The sequence below is a fragment of the Podarcis gaigeae genome (assembly GCF_964106915.1).
Source record: "Podarcis gaigeae genome assembly, chromosome: 7".
Taxonomy (NCBI): Eukaryota; Metazoa; Chordata; class Lepidosauria; order Squamata; family Lacertidae; genus Podarcis; species Podarcis gaigeae.
Genome location: NC_139683.1, coordinates 50542498 through 50564011, shown reverse-complemented (window position 1 = coordinate 50564011; position 21514 = coordinate 50542498). Strand labels below are relative to the sequence as shown.

Here is a 21514-nt window from a genome sequence, read left to right as displayed (position 1 = left end):
CGGGGTGTTGCTTAGGCTTGTTGCAGGGAGGGGAAAAGATATGGTTTCTGTCACTAAGATACTGCTGTGTTCTGGCTGTTTGCCTAGAAGCTTCAGAATCTCAGAGAGAAAGAAAAATGTGCCGTTGTTAACACAGATCAGCAGAGCTGTTGGTTTTTCTTTCTAAGCACTAATGCCACACAATTTGCATAAGAGACCCACACAAAAAATGCCCATTTGTGTTCTCTTGGATAAATCAGGTTGCACTGCTTTCTTACGTTTGCTTTGTCCTGTAGTGTTGACATCTCTAAACACAATAACGTAAGAACCTGTCTTATGCAGAATTAAGACCATTGGTCCATCTACTTCAGTATTGCTATTATCTTTATTCCCAAAACAGCTTATTTACCAAGCCCAATGGAAAACTGAGCTGGGGAAGGAGATTCACCCATTACAAATAATTATACCTCTATTCATTCCTCTTCTATTCCTTTGCACAAGGGCCTTGAAAAGCATCAGGGAGCTCCCTGATGTATTATGAGGGGGCTTCCTCTGCTCCTTTGCAACTGACAGCAGCTCAGAACCTGACTTTTCTTATGTCACCACATGTCAGATATCCTGTTTAGGTTTGCGGAGACCTTTTAAAGCAGCCTAGCATAAGACTAGATTTGCTTTCTGCTGTTGTTGTTTGCAGGGTTGGTAATTTCAGAGGAAATTCTGAAATACTCTGCTATGTGGACCCACAGAGTAAGGTTAATTTTGAGGTATGGGCTTTCCTTGAGGTACTGAGTGCAGCTCCGCTACCAAATATACTGTCTCCCTCTGGTAATGAGCTGCTCTAATCCATTTTTGTATAACATACAATGAGGATGAGTTCAATGCCATGCAGAAAATATTATGCCAGTCTGTGGATTAAACTCTGCTGGAAATATGTCCTTCCCTCTTCCCATCTGAAAGTGGGAGAGGTTCAAAGAGCCAGTGTGGGATACTGGTTAAAGTGTTGGACTGGGAGCTGGGAGACAGACCCCAGTGAGCTTCGTGACTGGTTTTGTCTCTTAGCCCAAGTTCCGTCACAGAGTTGTGAGGATAAAATGGGGAGTGAGGATGCCATGTATGTCACCTTGAATTTCTTGGAGGAAAGGGTGGGATATAAATGTAATAAGTAAAAAGTCTATGCTGAAGTTATAGAAACATTTAGGTATGTAAGATTGTATACTGTAGAATATTATACAGATGCACTATACAGTGGTACCTCAGTTTACGAACTTAATCCGTTCCAGAAGTCTGTTCTTAAACTGAGGCGCGCTTTCCCTAATGAGGCCTCCCACCGCCAGTGCCCTTCCACCATTTGGCTTCGGTTCTTAGAACGAGGAAAAGTTCGCAAACCAGGACACTACTTCCGGTTTTGCAGAGTTCGTAAACTGAATAGTTCATAAACAGGGCTTTTCTTAAACCGAGATACCACTGTAATCCCCATTGCTGGCCAAGACCAATTGGGCTAACTTAAACTAATAACCATAATCCTTGGATTTATAAAGCAGAAAAAGCATCAAACAAAATATGTCCTGGCCTCTTAATGGAGTGTAAATGAGGTCATTTCAGGAGATGATACAGGAAGCAGGGTTTCTTTTTAACTGCACATTTTAATTAGAACTCATTCAAAGCACAGCAGATCAAAAAAAATGTGATAATGAAAAAGAAGCCTAATTAATTTTTTGTCTAAGCAGCAAAGTCTCAGAAAGAGAGCATTAGCTAGAGAAGGGATTATTATTATTTTTTTAAAAAAATCAATACGTTTGGGAGGCTGAAAGCGAACCCTGAACATTCTACCACATAATAGCAGACAGATACTGGATTCAACTTCCAGCAGGAAACCACCTATGGAGACGAGAGTGACCCTGTCTATAGCTGGTTGACAGGCAATGATTTCAGGAGGCACAACCAAATGGAAGCCATATTTTCAAACAAATATAAATACAGTGAAAAGCAGATTAGGATAAAGATCAAAGCAGTCTCAGAAATGAAACTGTGTACATTTGACTGGTGCATTGGGGATTTGGGACCAGGGTTAAAAAAAACAAACTTAGCTTTTATCTTCTTTAGCGGAATCTATAAAATGAAGCTTTGGGGGACAGGGAGAAGAAATCAACTCTCTCAAAAGTGTTGTTGGAAGATACACCCAGAGGATTCAGTAAAAGTAGGTTTGGATTTATTTAATTTTTATAGTAAATTTTTAAAAAGTTAAGTTTAAAACCAATGAGTCCTATATGACTATATTTTCGCACTAGCAGAAACCAGCAGAACTAGCACAGTTAGACCTCCCCCCCCCCCAAAAAAAAGATCTGCTCTGGAGGGTGGAGAGAAGCCCCAAAACACCACACAGTATGGGAGGGGAAGGAGATTATGCTGTTGGAACAAGCAGTTTATTGCCCAAGGAAATGCTCTTCTTACGTTTTTTTCCAATCAGCCTATCTGGGCATGCCCTGATATTAACCCATTTTGCTGTAGTTATCACTTTTTGCTACAGTTCGACAATTTTCACAGGCTCCTCCCCCTCCCAACATACATGAACTCAATATGTGCTATAGCAGGAAGCAAATTCACACTGCATCCAAAACAAATTTACAGCCTAGAATCCCGAGACCTGTAGTTTCCTTTTCATAGAGCTACACAGTTCCCAGCACACTTAACAAAACTTCCCCATCTTTGGGGGATGTCATGGGTTTTAAATGTATGTTGCATTTCCAGAGTATATTCAAGCATCTGTAACATTGTTAGGCTTCCCGCCCCCTCATTTTAGAGCATCATCTGTTTGAGAAAAGAAAAAACTGAACAAGAGACCAATTAACATCTTGATTTTTTAATAGCTTTGTTCTGTGGTTTGACCACAGCTCCTTAAGAACAAGCATAAAATCTGTATTTAAAACTAACAACAGCACTTAGAGCAACATTTTCCTTTAAAAGTATTGCAATAACAGACCTTAGGTCTAAAAACTAGAACATCACCATTTGCTCAGTTAAAAGGAGGCAGGTACACAACTGCTGAAATCTTTTTCTGCATATAACTGGAAGTTACATTAGAAATTAAGCAGCAAATTGAGGTTAAAGGGAACAACAGAAGCTTAAAGCAAGTTAAGATTCCTTGTAGTTTCACATGAACCACTACCAATAAGTTTGAATAAAAACCACGTTTTTTTTTTATTCCCCCCCCAGATACCTTTTAAAAAGTTTAAATGAAAGACTAAATATTGTAGATAGTGCTGTATTATTTGTATTTTTGGAATAACTTCAAAGAAAATGAACACACACAAACAACTGAGGCAGACATAAGAGCAGAACATATGACCCAGTTTGGAAAGCAATAAATCATATGCACCTTATTGTGTAACACAGATTATAGGCTGGAAAATTAACACTAAAATAATAATAAAATGTACTGAAAGCAGGCATGAATGCAGCAGTAAATTCAGTATCTAATAGCCAAGTTAGTGTGCAAACAATAGAAACATTATTTGCTATTTGAAGACCAAGGTCTCTGATAATGTGTAAATTGCTTTAGTACTGCACGTAAAGAAAATAGTTACTCTGATAAAGTCTGTTTTAATTTTTGCCGTCTTAACAACATGCCTTTGAGCTCTTGTTCCAGAGGGAAAGTGTTTGGTTGTATGCAGGTTGTTGTGGGGTGAGGGGCTAAAGTTTGAATTAAAATGATAGATATCTAATAAGTGGCAAAGTCTGAACGGAGCTCCAGGTCTACTTGACAGGTTTTTATCTTATCTTTCCTCACTGCAGATTCAAAGCAGATTGATTATTTTTAAAGAGAAGGGTTTTGAGGGTTTGGGGGTGTTGGGTTTTTTTGGTCCAATGGGTATAAAACATTTTGTTATTGCAATTTTCAACCTGCATGCTAAATACCACCCTGCACACAGTTCACTAACATGCAAGGTTTCATCTACTCTGGAGAACATCACAATAGCGCAGAGCGAGCAAGGAAATGGTCAGCACAACGAAAGTTTAAAAGGTTAGCACTCCATCTCCCAACCAAATGAACAAACAATATTTAAACCGTGCACACAAGTTTTTGGGAGGCTACTTAAAAATCTCTAGTGTGGGTGTGGAGATGGAGGAACAGAACAGATGGCAAAAATATGAAAGCGCCACAAACACCACAGTACTTGAGGATGGGGATAGCAATTAGTATCCTGGTACAGGATAGAAGTATATATTTCCTAGAAGGATATCAACAAGCAAAACTGCAGGCCTGGTACAGAAGTAACGATATGCTAGTAAGAGCTTAGTGAAGAACACATTTCTGAACTTGTTTGGCCTTGTTGACCTCCACTGTGAAAGACAAGGCAGACTGCTTCTCAGATTTGGATCAGTCCTCCAGCAATGGCCTAGATAATGATTGCTGACAAGGGCAGCCAAACAAAAACAAAAAAACTTTTTAAGCACAGCCTTTGAAAGCCACAATGTCTCCTGAGAACACAGCTACCACGAGACATGGAGGACTTCTCTTCATTCCTGTAAGTTAAGTCAACAAAGGTGTGGTCAAGCATCAATTTATGGTCCAGCTTTGCTGGGGGTGGGCTAGAAGAGACCGACTAGGATAGTTCTGTTGAGTTTAACCTGAAAGGCATCCACATCATCACCGTGTCACTCAAGAGGAGGAAAACATAGACTTGTTAGAGGAACAAATTTCACACTCTTGAGTAACAAGGTCATTCTGAACCAGTGAACCAACAAGGATATTGAAAAGGGTTCCTTTAAAAAAAGAAAGAAAAGTAATTACAATATTCTGCTGTCTTCAACACTAAAAACCTGCCTTAGTTTTTTCTGAGGTATTTGCTTTGCCTAATAAGCCTAAGCTCCAGAAGCAGGATACAGTGCAGACAGATGGTGAACTTGTACTGCCAAGGCAACCTTGCTGAGCACAGCACCTGCCACACCAAACAATATTTTCCTTGTTCTCATCAAGGGTCTAAGTCCTGTCTCATTATCCAAATTAAAAACAAAGTCGCAAAAGCAAAAAAATAATAATGCAATAGACTCTCATAAGAAAAGAAACAGAAAAAAAGGTCTTGCAAGGAAAGTAGCTTGCATCCTTCAAAAGTCACCATAACGTCAAGCATTCCCAAGTTCAACCTGCAATGGGCAACCAGAACCTTTTAAAATCTTGTCTGTCTGTCTCTCTCTCTCTCACACACACACACACACTGGATGGACAAGTTGGGAAGACACATCAAGATGGCAGTGCTTGTGTTCACTAAAATGAAAAGTGCATGAAAGTTTGTGCAGTGAAGAACCTGCAAAATTCTGTTATTTTTGTGGGAGGGTAGCCAGCAGTATGTGTTATTCCTTATATCACTTGGGTTATAAGGACTGGATAGCAAGTCTTGTATCACAGTGACCAGCACATTCCTACTGCAAAGGAAAGATGTGCAGGGAACACCAATTCACCCCCCTTAAGATCACTGCCTGGACCACACACTAAATTTAAAATGGCATTAAAAAAAAAAATCCTGCTCCTGTGAAACAAAAATGCTTGTCCATCTTACATTTTGAAGGGTGGTTTGGAATTAAGTTCCTACTTTCACCGAATCTTATTTTAAAATGTTGGCATTTCAAATATAGGTGTTCTTAGGATTCAGCCCATCTCTAGGTTGATCGTGTCATAAATAATAAAAAGAAGCCAAGGCTGGTCTAATCTCATAACAAGTAAAGCAACAAGGAAAAATCAGCAGCTAGCTACAACGTTAAGTATTTATGCATTTAAAGTGACACACACAAACACCACTCGCAAGTGACTCCTTACAGCAGAGATGCATCAAGCAACCAATTATCATCAACAGGCTAATAATCAAAAGTGGTTTGTTCAAACTTTTTTTCCCTTATAGTACTTTGATATTTAATAGGAAAATAAAAATACATGGGACTTCCCGTCCTTTGTATGCATTCTTTTGCAAATTCTTACAAAAAAGGACAAAGCACATAAGTAGGCATTCACAAGTTCTATGCCTTTTTGTGTTTAAACAGTTATCTTCTATACATTATGTTACAATATTAACAATGGGTTTCGTTTCATTTTATTTTTCTACCCATTGGGTAGGATATGTGCATAATATATTCATGTTATATACAGCACCCTTAAAAATCAAAATTGAAGAGACGGATGACCAAAAAAAGCACCATTTTCAGTGAGGCACAACAAAGCTGGGAGAACAGGCTCGAATCAAAGGATCATTCAAGTCACTGGGAATGTTTCTACTGATTTCAATGGCCTTTGAAGTTTCAAGCCTAGAGAGTGCAAGGGGGATGTTCCTGAACTTGAGGCACCTTAGTTGCTTATGAACTATAATCGTGCATACCTCCAAATGATATATTTTATACACACAGTCATATCCCTTTCGTAACGTATGGGACAAACACAGACAAAATATTTATTTATTTGAAGGGCAAAGAGATGGGGTGGGGAGGGAACAAACAAAGAACCTCACATACCAACTCTACTTAGAAGCAGCAGCAGCAGCAGCAATACCGCAACAACCAGCCTGATCCTACACAGAATTACATGAAATTAAACCCATACCCATTTCAATGGAACAGACTTCCATGAATACAAATGGATTACTCAACAGCCATCACTGTCAACCCACACATTTGGTGGGACTGGAATAAAAGATTTCCCCCTAGCCCAATGGACAGTTTTCTAGCATTAAAAGGGAGCTAGAGAATGACAAAAGGATCATTCAGTGCATTGGATTCCGAACCACCAAAATTCATGTAAGCTGGGGAAAATGTTTGTGTTTGGTCTTGTTTAAGACATGTTCCAACTAGTCTCAGCACTTCCAATTGTTCTTCAGAACAGAAAGAAGCAATAAAAGACAGTATGAGAGCTTTCACCAATATATTTGTAGTTCTAACATTTGACACTGGTGGTTGTCATCACTGTAATATTATCAGAAAAAAATTAAACCAGGCAAATGAATCACCTAAAAAAGTAAAGCCACTTTCAAAACTGGCATTCAAAAGGCAATTTACCATACACACCACTGACTTCAGCAGGAGTATGTTCAAATAAAGTAGTGAGTAAGCCTGTCTATTATGGAAAGTCCGTAAGTGAAATGGCTAGTTTGGCCATAAAGTATACCTTTTCACTACAAGTCAATACTTGGATAATCCGATTACCTTCAGAGTGCTTTTAAGAGTATGCCCCTCGGGTGCCAGGGATGGAGGGTACAATTCAGTGTAAAAAAATAAAAAATCTTATTTTGGCAAATGATTGGTGGTTCCGTTGACAAACATAACTGAAGAATATAACTGTCATTGTCTTCTTATACCTTGTCACAGAAAACTCACTTGTTTTAAGCCATTGGGGTCATCCAAATTGCAAGCATCAGTCTCCATATAGGGGCCTCTTTATTTTTAAGGAACACTTGTTTGACATAGTCCCCAAAGCCCGTAGCAAGCATTTTTCCAATATATACTAAGTAGCCTATCCTAGAGCCCTGTCTCTAGGAAGACTTGGAACAACAACAATAGCATTCTATTAATTAGAGTTAATTTAGGAAGAGAAATCTTCCATGGAGTTCTACAAAACAAGAAAAAGTAAGCCTTGCTTGATGGCCTTAGCCATATATATTTTCAAATCCAATTCTAAGCACTAGTAGCAGCAGAAACTATGTGGCAGCCGCAGACTTTCCCCAAGGATCATACCAGAGTACAAGAAGAAATTACTTTTGCCATGTCTCCATTCAAAGAATGTGAGGAAAACTGCATTCTTCCTAGCCAAATCTAGACAGACATATACACAAAGGTGCACATACAGGTAGGGGGAGGCAGACTTTTGAGAAAGAAAATAATGGATTTAACAGAATTTTTTAGTAATATTCGCTGACAAGCAAACAGTGAAATGAAGGCAAAGAGTGGATTTTTAAAAAAGAAAAACCTTTGCTCATTTTTATTTAGGAAGGTAACGATCCAAATTAAAAAGCAAGTATTGACCAAACTACACCCACAGACAAGGTAGTGCTTGTGTGGTGTTGCTGATTCTGCTTCCATAGGTTCAAAAGGATGCTTTTCTACTTGCATCAATCCAAAAGTAGTCCTGGACAGGACACTTGCAAAGAAGAGAGATCTTGGATGGAATGAACGTTCTCGCACATACGCCTGGGTGGGGTAGCAAGAAATATAAAAAAGGACCCCTGGACGGTTAAGTCCAGTCAAAGGCGACTATGGGGTTGCAGTGCTCATCTCACTTTCAGGCCGAGGGAGCCGGCGTTTGTCCACAGACAGCTTTCCAGGTCATGTGGCCACATGACTAAACTGCTTCTGGCACAAATGAACACCGTGACAGAAACGCCATTTACCTTCCCATAGCAGAAGTGCCTCATTATCTACTTGGCACTGGCGTGCTTTCAAACTGCTAGGTTGACAAAGGCTGGGACAAAGTAATGGGAGCTCACCACCATCAAGCGGATTCAAACCACTGACCTTCCGATCAGGAAGCCCAAGAGACCCAGTTGTTTAGACCACAGCACCACTTGTGTCCCAGCAAGAAATATCTGAGCAAGAAGAACATATGCAAAGAAGAAATAACTAGACGTAATCACCTGACCAAATACTTGTTGCATTCTCGTGACAAACACTTCTGCCTTTTACCAGCTCCTCTCAAATGTGTAGCTCTAAAGGCAAAAAGGCTTAATTAGTTGATTTATACCATTCAAAAAATCGATACCAAATCTCTGGAATAGTACTGAAAAAGTTTCTAAAATCTGAATAGACAAGATATTCAATGAATCTACAAAAGCAAATTGAAGTGATATATAGAAATTCCATTGGCTTCACTAAACTGCCATTTGGAAGTTATGTCAAGATAACACCTTGAACAATTGTGTGCACTGCACATCATTTTAGAGACTTTTTTTTTTACTGAGTTAAGTGTTCTAATATTTTCAAGGGGTTCCGCCACCACTATCACCTCCATGCCTATAAAGCAAAGGTAGCATTGTTTCACAACGAAGTTTTCCTCCAAATTAAAAAGATATATAAATGAAGGTTATTGTTTTACTAAAGTTATCCAAAAGTTGGAATATGAGAGATGTTGTAGCAAGGGGTTTGATTTGTATTGGGGGGAGGAAACACCTCTGCCTCCCTAGTTTAGTCTGTAGCTGAAAAAACATTAAATGCCTCGATATTATGATTCTGTGTCATACATTACACAGGCACAAAAACAAAAATAAATTATAGTGTAATAACACAATATTTTCAGAACAGCAAAGTGATCTGGGTTTTTTCTTGGCCAAGGAGCATGCAGTTAACTCAACAGTATGATATCTCTTGGACATATGAAACTGCAGGGGCAGTTTTCAGTTTCTGCATGCATGATGTTTCAAAACAAGAAAACAGAATTTCTAGCAGTCATGCTATGGTGCAGCTTCAGTGGACCGAAGACTTACTGCATCCTGATGACACCACCTGCCCCTGTTGATTTAGCATTATCATGCCAAAACAAGAAAAGTGGTACCAACCAGAAACAGTATCTGTTTGCTGCACATTATAAGTCCCTGTTCTGGAATGTGTCCACTGAGCTGATGCTCAAGACTGCCATTTTGATTAGCAAGAATAAATGTGAAGACTGGTAAAGCTCCTGTGTGGTTTGCATATGTTGGTATCACTCCAAACCCGCAAAACTAGATGCATCTTTAAATGCTCTACATACAACTCATTGTTCAAAGTGGTGTGAGGTTATGGTATACAAGGAATGCCCCTATTTCATAAACATATCCAATCAGTATTTTGTGTAAAGGAATTGGAAGACATAACAGATGTAACTTAATTTCATGCCCAACACCAAACAAGTAGGAATGAAGCCCTGAAAATGTACATGGAGTGCAATGAAATAAGTAGCTCCCATTGGTACTTTCTTATAACAACTTTCACTTTTAAACTGCACAATTAAAAGTCCTAAAACAACTACTTAAATTTAGGCTAAATTATCTTACCACCTTAAGCGCCTCAGTTCACCATTTTCACAAGTGAAGAACTTGTGAGCTAGTTCTGAGCTAGAATTCTTCTAGAGTTCTCAATAGGAACCACCACATAAACCTTTATCATTTCCTTCCTAGGAAGAGGCATTTATAACATTTTAAATAGGGATCCCATATATGCAGGCCTTGAATAAAGTCTGTTAATATTAGTGAATTTCTCTCTCCTCCACAGGAAAAAGGGAAGATAACACTGCAAATTCTGAAAGAACTAGATTTAGATACAATTGATTTTCAAAACCAATCGAAGAATGCTGCAAAATAGTTTAATCTGTACCAAACTAAAAGCAATTTAAAAAGTCAAGTGTTCTTTGATTGTACATGGTCTCAAGCTAGTTGAAAGAAGCTTGAGAGGTGAAAAAGGAAACTATTTTTTGCATTATTCTCCTGCATAACATCTGATGTTTGGGGGACTGCCACACACTAACAGAAAAATGACAAGGGATAATCCTCAAAGTTGGGTTTAAATCCCCTCTTGCATATAGTCTACAAAAAAATGGAGCAGCCAGTTTCCACACATCCCTTCTGTCATAGGTTGGTTTGAGCATTGTGTGTGTCTCTATAAAGAGGAGATGCTCCCTTTTGAATGATGCTAAACATGAAAAGGTTTGGGACCTTGATTTTGTGGTCTATACACACTTTGCATGTTTCATATTGCTAGCCTTCCGGCAAGACAAGCCCTACGCCGACACAGACAGCCACTTCAAGCAGCTGATTTTGGATGAACTGAAAGGGCAACAAACTGTCTGTGTGCTTTTAATGTTAAGGAGAGAGACTACCTCAGATATCAAAATAATCTTGACCAGCTTTTGCTATTATTTGCCAAGACTTGGGTACAATATTTGGGAGCAGGCCTCTGTAGTGCTTGTCTGAGGCTGGGGGTGGGAGTCTTGTTGGAATAAAGTTATAAACTCAAACAGTGTAGGTCCAGCAGGCTGCTGGTGAGCCCCCCCCCCCCAACCCGAGGCCTGGGGCAAATGTATCTTGCCCCCCCTCCCCACTACATGGGCCTGCTTGGGAGGGCACTTGTTTTCAGATGTAGAGTTGATGAGATTTTCAGCTTAGAACTGATTTTTTAAAGTCATCCTGTACCAAGTCAGGATTTGTTTTAAGAAATTATCTTGCATTTTAAACATAGCGACGCACCCCTTGACATCCCTTCCCACCTCATTCAAGAATATCTGCCCCCCCAAAAAAAGAATCCATGCCACATTAAGTCTTGTCCTGAAGCAAGTACAAAGAAGCACATTAGAATTTACGCACTTCTAAGCTCACTAGCAATTCTCATCCAAGATGCTAAACAAACTTTGTTCTCATTAATGAACCTGGGATCAAATTCATTATGTCAGGAATGCCCTTGCAGGTGCAAAAAAGGACAGCAACAAAGGAGAAACATCTCAATACTCATAGATGCAGCAAAGGAAAAAGAAAGAAAGAACCCAACAGCCAGCCAAATAGAGATTGTCCCAGCTCAGGATGACATTAATGTGGTCTCATATATTTAAGTTGGAGATTATGTAAGTATAAAGGAGAAAGATGTTTCAGCCTTGATGCTGCTTAGACACATAATGATGGGCCATCTCATGGGTAAGCATCTGCTCATGAATATGCATCTATGTTTAAGCCCTCACGCCAAATGCATGAACGATGTAGAGCTTTCTGAAATAATAAAACCTTTGAATAAACACAGGAAATCGGGAGAGCTCAGGAACTTGTGGCAGCCACCTAGAAATAATCCTAACCCTCTGCAGATCAGTGCTTAAACTTAACACTAGACCAAATCCAACAGCATTACCTTTTATGGAATACATTCTTGGCAAAGCAGGGAGGAAATTTGGAGTCCAGGTGATCTAATGCCAACACCTACTTGCCCATCGGTTGATCCAATAAGTACCAGTTTGTCAGCTGAGTTCCAATTAATGACTGCTGAAATGCAAAGACCTTAGAGGTTTGAATAAATTATCAGATCATACAACAGGAGAAACTTTCTACAGATGCAAACTAATTTAACACATGTGCAAACTTTAAATCCAAATTATAATATAAAGGTATGCCCCATCTCTAACCATTTAATTCTGTAATATTAAGTTCAGAAACGTCTCACTTGGAAATCACATTAGGCAGGAGCTGAAGAACAGCTGGTCATTTAGTCTCACTGAACAGAGTCCAGTGGATATTATTAAATGGATACTACTAAATCACCTTATAAGCTTATCTCCCTTGAAAGGAACAGCATTCACAAAAAGCAAGAACTTCAATATAGCCGACTTGTAGTGGCTGTTCACACAACTAAGCTATCACGAGATATTTAGTTAACACGTGACAGACAGAGGTATGCAAGTCAGCCCCGCTTACTTAGATGAGAAAAAGAGCTTTTAAATCATGGCTACTTTAGGACAATGAGGAAGTGGGCTCTGGTCAGCTCACAAAAAGCTTCTGTGGTTTTAGATTATTAGCTAGACTGTCCCTCAAGATAGTCATCAAGTTCACAAGCCACTTTAGATTAATGAAAGCATATTTATACAGAGAAAACATCTAAAGCACAGATACACCACACATGCTGATTTGGCATAAAAATTCTGCATAGATCAGAGACTCCGTTCGGCAATCAGGTTTCAATCTTAAATTCCTTTAGTTTGTGAAGTTCAACAGAAATCCAAACTTCAAGCTGAGCAAGGGCTACAGTGCAGGTCATTACAATAGATGGTGCACCTGTCAGCTGTTCGAGTTTGCAAAATGGTGCCCTTAACGACTATACAAAAGGGAGACTTCCAAGGGAAATCTTTGCCATGCAGCTAAAACTCTCTCAGGAATATCAAAATTTAAGACGCTTTCTTTTAAAGTTCATTTGTTAACTGCATTTGAAGTACCTGTTTGTGCTTTGTGTGTGCTTTGTTTTCACAACCAGTCCCCTTTGGAATACCTTCCAATTTCATTTGCAACACAGGTGATCAATCACAGAATGAAATACAAATTCACAGGGATGCCTTAGGCTGCATTTTCTTTAAAAAAATAATATATATGGTACAGTTCTAAATGATTTTCAAAAACATGACAGAGCATGATCCTAAAAACAAGTTTACACAACTGTTTGCACACTCGACATAAACCAGTTCAGATCAGTGCATGAAGACATGATTAACCAATTACAAAACTGATTAACTCAGATTCCCAAACAATTCCCCGTAGCATTCTAATGGTGCAAGCTCTGCAAACAACCACTTTAGCATTGTCAAACTAGCAGAAGAAATGGAAGCTACTAGGGAAAGGCCTTACAGAGGTCTGATCTAGCACACAAAAGATAATAGGAAAAGCACAACAAAAGTGCAATTTAACAGCAAAAACTCATAATGTATGTTTAAACCATTTATTGTAGGATGTCAGGCTATGCAACTGATTATGGGCTCCAGTGAATATAAAAATCTGCAGAAGCTTTAGGTAACAAGGACACTGCATTATTTTTTTAAGAGAGGGGGACAAGCAATAGGATTTAGTAATAATCACACACAAAAAGGTAAATGCATCTGGCATTTTTATCTGCTTCTAGTTAAACAAATGGCTTATAGCAAAAACCACCTAAAGGAAACGTCTGTAATTTCACATTTGCTTTCTTCCACTCATAAATTTCTAAGACAACTTGCCAATGTCCCGTTTGAATGCAAAAATTATTGCAAAGGGTAACATGTTAAGATGTCTTTTGCTGTTTATTTATTTATGGAAAATGGTAAAAGATCTGATTAAATCAAAGTCCCCTTTCAATGACTAATCAACAGAAGCCTAGACAAATTTCTGAAGAGGGTTCCTAGGGGCTAATCATTATTCCACAGGTGAAAAGACAACATATAGAAGAACTTCATGTAAAACAGTTCTCATATAGTGCAAATTTAATACACTTGTATCACAACACAAATTAACTCCTCGTATTCATCTAGGTTTTTCCCTAACTTTATACCTTGGCACACAAAACAGAAATGCTGAGTCAGATAAAAAAATTCACACTTCTGGGAGGGCGGGGTAAGGATAGCAAACTGGCCAATTTTGCCCCCATTTAACTAGTAACCCTTTCTTGTCCTCTTCTTTTAGCCATTCACTCAATATAAAACTGGCTGTGTAAGCCATATTTCTGTGCTAAGTTACCTCTTATAATTAAATAAATTCAAATAGTTTATTTAAAATAATAATAATATATTCCCCCACCCACCCCCAAAAAGAAAAGAAAAGTAGAACACTGCTCATGGCCAAACTGAATGGAAGGTTGTAGTTGTTTCAAACCACTTTTCATGCAATTCCCCTGAAAGGAATCAGAAACAACAGCTTTGCACGTTTGGTTTTACGAAACCGCATCACATGAAACTTAAAACAATATTGTGCACAGGGGCATAGAAACTTCTACCATGCTCCTGCTTGATTCTTCCATCTCTCTTCAAGTGCATATGGAAAAGGAAACTAGACAAGGTTTCCTGGTTTCCTGTCTTTGCCTTTAATTGGGACTATTGTGCTCTCCGAATTGTTCTGTTGAAACTGAAGTCTGCTCCCCCTATGTGACGAAGGAGGGGCGTTGCTTTGCTGGTGATGGAAAAAAGAGGAACCTGGGTAATGCCCCATGACCTCACTGTAAGTCGGGGGTGGTCCTTCCATCCTTCCATTACTGCTATAATTGGTTGCACTTATGCCCGAATTGCTGCTTGGTGGGCACGGGCCCCCACTGTACATTGAAATGTCTATCAAGTCGCTGTCAAATATAGTTCTGTTGGGTGGTGCCCTCACAGATTCTCTGTTGAGTTCCATCTGTTGTTCTGGGTCCCGAAGCTGCAGAGTGCATGGCCCTTGGTATGGTGGCGGCTCTTCACCATCGGAGAGGGAGATAGTAGGAGGGAGGTCAATCTCGTGCTGCATGTATGGGTAGGTTGGCTGGAAGCGGCTGAAATGTTCCCTCTGCATAAAGGATGGAGCAGTAAACCTGTCTCTCGACCGTGGGGCATACATGATCTGCAGTGTGAAGGAGGAGGCATCAACTAATCAATCAAGTTAAAGCCTAGTTCACACATGTATTAGACATACTCAATACAGAGACACATAACAGGTGTGGGGTAGAATAATGTGGAAGCAGCATCATAAAGGGTTATTTTCCTGGATGATAGTCTCCAAGATTTCTTATATAACCCAAGCATCTGGGCCAAGGAAAAGGGCACGGATGAGTTTCAGTCATAGGACAAGACTTCTGCAAACAAATTTGATTTAACCAATCAGACAAATTGAATGAATTCTAAAGCTTAGGAAACTTCTGATCCAAAATTATATTCTCCACTGGGTCTTTGATTCGATTCCTTGAACCCTAGCCAGTGTACAACACCTGAGGAGGACCCGTGGCCCAAGGAGCTCTACACAGTGGTACCTTGGTTTACGAACTGAATCTGTTCTGGAAGTCTGTTCTTAAATCAAGGCGTGCTTTCCCAAAGAAAGTAATGCAAAATGCATTAATCTGTTCCTGACTTTTAAAAACAACCCCTAAATCAGCAATTTAACATGAATGTTACTATCTAACGAGACCATTGATCCATAAAATGAAAGCAATAATCAATGTACTGTACTATAAAATAAAACAGTATTGTGGATGATAAAAATGAAAACTAAAAAAAATTATTACCTGCACTGATAGTCATTGTTTGGATGGGGGGGCTTTTATCCATTTCTGCAGTCACACAACCAATCAAACAGTAGCTGAACTGGGATCCACACAGATCCCCCCCCCCCCAATGCTGCTGTGGGAAATGCTCCCTAGAGTGTGCGCCTCCCGCAGCGGCATGGGGGGGGGGGAGCTGCGCACCTGCAAACTAGCTGGCTGGCGGGCACGCAGCTTCCCTCCCTCGTGCCTGTGGGAAACACCATGATGACCGCCTTCTCCACTGTCGGGCAATGGAAGTGTGGCGCTCAAAATGGAAGTGCACTCCCAAACAGAGTACGTTCGATTCCAAAAAGAGTTTGTTAACCAGAACACCTTCTTCCAGTTTTGAAGTGTTTGTATTCCAAATTGTGAACTAGGCTGTTCGTAGACCAAGGTAACACTGTACAAACCACTTCCTCTCTCAACGATCCCACTTATTTTAGGAAAACTGTGTGGAAATTTACACACTGGAAGCATAGGCGCTAGGGGTGTGGGGTGCCCGGGTGCTGGGTTCTCAGGGGCGCCAGACCGAGAGTCCAGGGCCCAAGAGTTGAGTCCAGAGAAGAGCCTGTCCGTCGGTCGGAGCGCCACGGTGGGCTCTTCTGCTGCGGGCGGCTCTGCGCTGTGAGTTTGGAGACACTGAGGCAGCCGGCTCTGCCCTCCTGCTCACCTGGGACTGGACAACCTGGGGGGGGGGGAGAGATCTTTGCGCCCCAGCACCACATATGCTTAAGACTTGAAGTTAAGTTGAACTGACAGAAATTGACTGCAAAACTGCAGTCACAGCACAAGGGGGAAAGATGTGCTATTAACAAAAATGTAGTTTCTGGAAGATCTGAAGTGTGAATGAGAGCTTACCTCGGAAGCTCCCCGACGTGAAGATGAGCTGTCGGAAGGCCACAAACACCCCTCCTAGCACAAGAGAGAAAACGAGAGAACACTTAGCTTCTGAACAAGGTTTCTTATTATACTTTCATGATATTAATGTTCAACATCCTAGTCAACTTCACATCATTCATGATTTGCTCTAATATTTACATACTCAAAGAATTAGGATATATTTATTTTCTCCAACGGCAGATACAGTGATTCAGTTCCAATTAAGCCAATGGGCCTGGCCTACTAGTAAATGAAGCCTAAGAGCCTGACCCTGTGTGCATTTGCTCCGAAGCAAGTCCAACTTAGTTCTACAGAACTTACTTCCCAGTAAGTGCACAACATTCCAGTCTATATCAGTTTACACCTCCAGTTTACTTAAACTGGTCTTGTAACACAATCCAGTGAATACACACTCTGAATAAAAGTATTCTCTCTTTTTCAGCAAGCCTGCCACTTGCCAAAGGGAACATTTAGAAGATACTTATTTTGTCTTACCAGTTTCTAAAAGTACCATACATAAAAACTAAAAACCATCTAAAAGAAGTAGAAGATGGCTTGTAAAACCAGTAGTTGCAGGTTTTATCTGACAACAAAGTGCATGAAAATCGCACTCAAATATGCTAGTTGACATGCAATGGGGCTTTTTGATCCAGTTTCCGTGGAAACTCAACTGCATCAATGAAAATAAACTACGGTAAAGATTTTCTAGCACTATATTTGTAGATTCTCTCTAATCTCTGCCCCTTCTTTATGCCTGACTCCAATATTTCTGTGGATCATTCCTTCTGTTATAATATTCCATTTTTTATTTTTACTGATCAGCCCATCAGGAAAACTGAGGCACAAACTTTTAAGCCAACTAAAGAGAAAGAGAGAGAAAGAGCTTCCATCTTCAGATTTGTTTCCATCAAAGCTATGAATATGAAAATGTTCATTTAGGATTATCCCAAGTCAGAATCTTCATTTTGTGTTTACATGGCTAGGGCCCAAGAACCCTAACTGGTCAGGAAGGAAGAGAGCACATAAAGGTCACTGCTACGCTACAAACTTCACTGTTTCTAGCTAAGGTCCCAACGAAAATAACGAAGTTAATTATCCCAAGGTGAAATGTACTCTTTGTGTAAATAAACCCATTACTGAAGTGAGGTAATGGTTTGTTATCATGAAAACAAGCTCGTTTAAATCTGCTCAGAAATAGAATTTTGCCAGGACTGTCTCTTTGTCCTCGATCTGGATCCAGCTCTTTGCGCTCACCAGTGGGAGCGAAGTACAATGCTAATTGCACCAAACAGGCTGTGGTCCATCTGTCGTTAAGAATGCTGTGGGTGGCTTTTTAACACACTGCTTTGATGCTAAAGATGGCATGAATAGACCAAGTCGACACAGTTTAGGATTTCTCCTTAGTATTTGAACAGTCTTATGTGCATCCCTCATCCATTTCACCGTAGAAATCAACGTTTAAATAGGTACTTGCTTGGCCTCCATGGCAATAAACCAATTTCTCCCCACCCCCAAAAAACAAAAAGCCTGAGAGGAATCTTGCCCATCCACACTCCTGAGAAATGAAAGACACATACAGCACGCATAGCATTTCAATGCATTTCCCCAATGTAGAAGGCCCAGAAGAGCAGCTCAGGGACTCCTCAGCTTTCTTAATTTCTTAGCAGAGGAAAGCAGGCTCACGGCATTCCTAGTGCCTCCCATTTCCTGGATGGGAAGACCCTATCAGCTGGGTGGCAAAATGGGGTAGATTTTCCATGGAAACTTTTCAGTTTCTTCAGTTCAATGCAGGATGCCAATTGCAAATACAATTGCAGCTTCAAAATTAGCTTCATTTACTAAATACAAGTAGAATAAACATGTAAAATTTGATCACCCTCTAGGGTGGCAGAAAATTCCACAATGCGAAAATCCAAACTACTCTAATTTCCATGGGACAATTCCCACCCCCCCAAACCCAACATCACAGCAGCTGAGAAGTGGTTTCTGTGAACATCTCCTTCCCCTAGAGAAAGAGTTGTGACACGCAATTGCAGTAGTATATTAAGAAATAGAGCAGGTGAGCTGAGCAGAGGGTGGGTGGCAAGTGAGAGGGAGACACCCTAGTTCATATTTGCAAAACTACCTTAAAATGGGTTCCATCACAATTTCTTCAGGTCTCTGTTGCATTTACAGTGCCTGCTGTGATTGTGGTTGCTGCTGCTGCAGTTTCCTACCACTTCTCCCTACAACTCTTATTCCCTTTTCCCCTTAGTCCTAGTATCTGGCCAGAGATTTCTGCTTGAAGAACTGTACCCATAAAGCATCCTCGGCTAATGAAATTAAGGAAAATTCAGAAGTAAGCCCAAAGACTAAAACAACCAAGCGCCTTCCAAAAGGTCAAAGAGAAGCAGGTGCTGCTCACAAAAGAGGCAGTCCAGGTCTAAGATGCTCAAACCAGAAAATTAATGTCACGGCAAGGCCCCAAATTAGGTGCAAATACTTGTAACTGTGCTCTTTCAAGACACAACAGTAATTCAAATCAACTGTCTCAAAACCTGTAATTCTTAATACTTATTGGCCTCATACAGATGCAATGGATCACATAAACCATGGTTTACTGGCCCAGGAGCCTGCAAGCTCACATTCCCTTACTGGCTCCAGTGAAGCTATCTTAGTTTTTAAGGATACAATCCTGCACCCATGTACCTGGGAATAAACCTCGTTGATTCAATGGGATTTGCTTGCCAAAAGATAAGTTTGTGATTCATAGACTCATAGAATCCTATAGTTGGAAGAGACTCTGAGGATCATCTAGTCCAACTCCCTGCAATGCAGGAAAATCCAGCTGTCCCATCCGGGGATCAAACCTGCAACCTTGGTGTTATCAGCACCATGCTCTAACCTGCTAGCTATGCAGGCTGTGATTGCACTGTAATCCATAATTTGTCTATTTGAATGTCAAGGGAAACTAGTTGAAGAAACAAGGAACTCTGTGGTGAAGCAGGGCATGTGAGGAGCAGGGGGTGGTGTGCGAGTTCCCAGGCTCATAAAGCATCATTTGTTGGGCTGGGATAGTTATGTCTCAACTAGGCCATTGGGAGTTTTCCAAACTGACAATTTTATGGGCAAAACATTTTGGGGAGGGACACTGTTAGGGTGTGACCCAGGGGGCTTGAATCCAAGGTCTTTTGCACCTGGCCCTGAATCTCCCGTCTCTTCTTAGCCTTTATTTTTTTGATTTTAATTTTAATTTTAATTTTAAAAGTTTTTTAAAAAAATTGCATTGCTTTACAAGGCAAATTCTCCTCTGGAAGCTGACCTAAATTTGCATCTATAAATATAAATTAACATATGCAATTTGTATCAAGGGCCTGTCATGCTTTTGGGATTGGAAGCTACACGATTTTACAGAGCTTATGTCTGCTAGTTAAAGGAACTTATAAGAGGAACAGCAGCAGAAAGTCAAGGTGTACCACTTAAGAGACCGACTGTGCTTCGAAACACCACTTCCCTATTACATAATAAAAAATGAAAAGATTTTCGTTCTGTCGTCTCATGTTCTACCGATTGAGCTACTGAAAGCTGATTTATAAGAGGTGCTTTTTACACACTTGGATCCTGGTCTCCAATTATTAACTTTTAACTCTATTTCAAAAAAAGATTCCATTTGGGGGGGGGGGGAGACACAAAGCACATTTAAAACCTCATTTCTGTAATGCACACACATATACCAATAGCAGGAAAGAAGCTCAAAAGTGGCAAGTGTGAAATTAGTCTATCACCTTGCTCAAAAGGGAGATATTTACATAGCTTTATATTCTACGCATATCATGCCTTTGGTGTCAGAAGTAAGGTCAAAGTAGATATTCAGCCACACACACACCCACACCCCTGGGCTCAAGATCAGGCAAAGCAAGCAGAAGCCATGAAGACCAAGATGCAAAAGTTGTCACGTCTCTCAAAAGATGACGCAACACACGTGTTCCTCTGACGGAATAAAAAGTGTGATAATGGTGCATTGCTATAATTATATTAGAAATACAATAAGCAAAAGGATACGTATAACAATAACTTTCCCACTGCATTCGCAAGTAATGGGGTTTCTGTGTCATTTTTCCATTTTTTCTCTAGGTGGCAGCAAGAGGCCAGATATGTCTGATCTCAGGACGATAGTGAACGTGGTCCCTGCACACAAGGTCTGCACTTTTTACCTGGTTATAGCCTAGCTGTCCTGTGGGACAAAGAAAAGAGAACAGGGCAGACCAATATATTTCTTAATGACACCAAACACTTCCTCTTCAAAGCAGAGCATAAGCAATGCCACAGTGCATCCTACACTAGAAAGAGACAGGCAAGTACATGCAGGATTCCATTAAAAGCCACACATGACAAATTCAGAGAGAGAGAAAATAGCCTTTAAAAAAAGCAAACCAACAAACAATATAGCATGAAACACACTTTTTTTTAGGGGGGGGGGGGTTCCAACCAGTGGAGAAAGGTCCTGACAGTTCAAAATAAGCAGAAAAACAACTAAGTTAGGACCACTAAGTTTTACAACTTTTTGCATACTCAAGTCATCCTCACTTCTTTTTACTGAGCAGACACAGGACAAATATTTGCTATACAGCATAAAGTAAGTAAGAAAGATGATCAGAAATGTCTCTGAAATTGCCCAGGGGTACCATGACAAACCAGGCTTTCCAGACTGGGCTACGTCCATAAAGAAACACTTAGCCTGTATCATAGCACACCTTAAATCCTGACAGAACTCTCCCCCCCCCCCATGCAACTTTAAGCAGGCGCATTTAGATTTTTTATTTCCATTTTATTGATTACTGTATGTATGCAACTGACCGATTTGATTGGTTGATTAGATACAGTAATTCAGCTTCAGAAACAAATCATTGAAAAGATACTAAGCCATGCACAGCGTCTTCCAGTTTACAAAAGCTTTGCCTGTTAG

At 40.1% G+C, this 21514-nt stretch overlaps 1 protein-coding gene and 1 long non-coding RNA gene across 8 annotated transcripts in view; one reads left to right on the top strand and one right to left on the bottom strand.

Moving 5' to 3' along the window:
- Positions 1-780: 780 nt before the first annotated feature.
- LOC310848269 lies at positions 781-20991 on the top strand. Its single transcript, XR_014566252.1, has 3 exons — positions 781-2176; positions 17012-17263; positions 20683-20991. It is a non-coding gene; the product is annotated as an uncharacterized lncRNA (long non-coding RNA).
- The window catches only part of LDLRAD4 (low density lipoprotein receptor class A domain containing 4), a 280021-nt gene continuing 261330 nt past the window's right edge, over positions 2824-21514 (bottom strand). For all 7 annotated transcript variants that reach the window (XM_083747042.1, XM_083747040.1, XM_083747041.1 and 4 more), the window contains 2 exons: positions 16549-16602; positions 2824-15014 (listed from right to left, as the gene is read on the bottom strand). In XM_083747042.1, the coding sequence (XP_083603168.1) occupies positions 14472-15014; positions 16549-16602 (597 nt within the window). In that variant the 3' untranslated portion in view covers positions 2824-14471. The remainder of the gene's footprint in view (positions 15015-16548; positions 16603-21514) is intronic.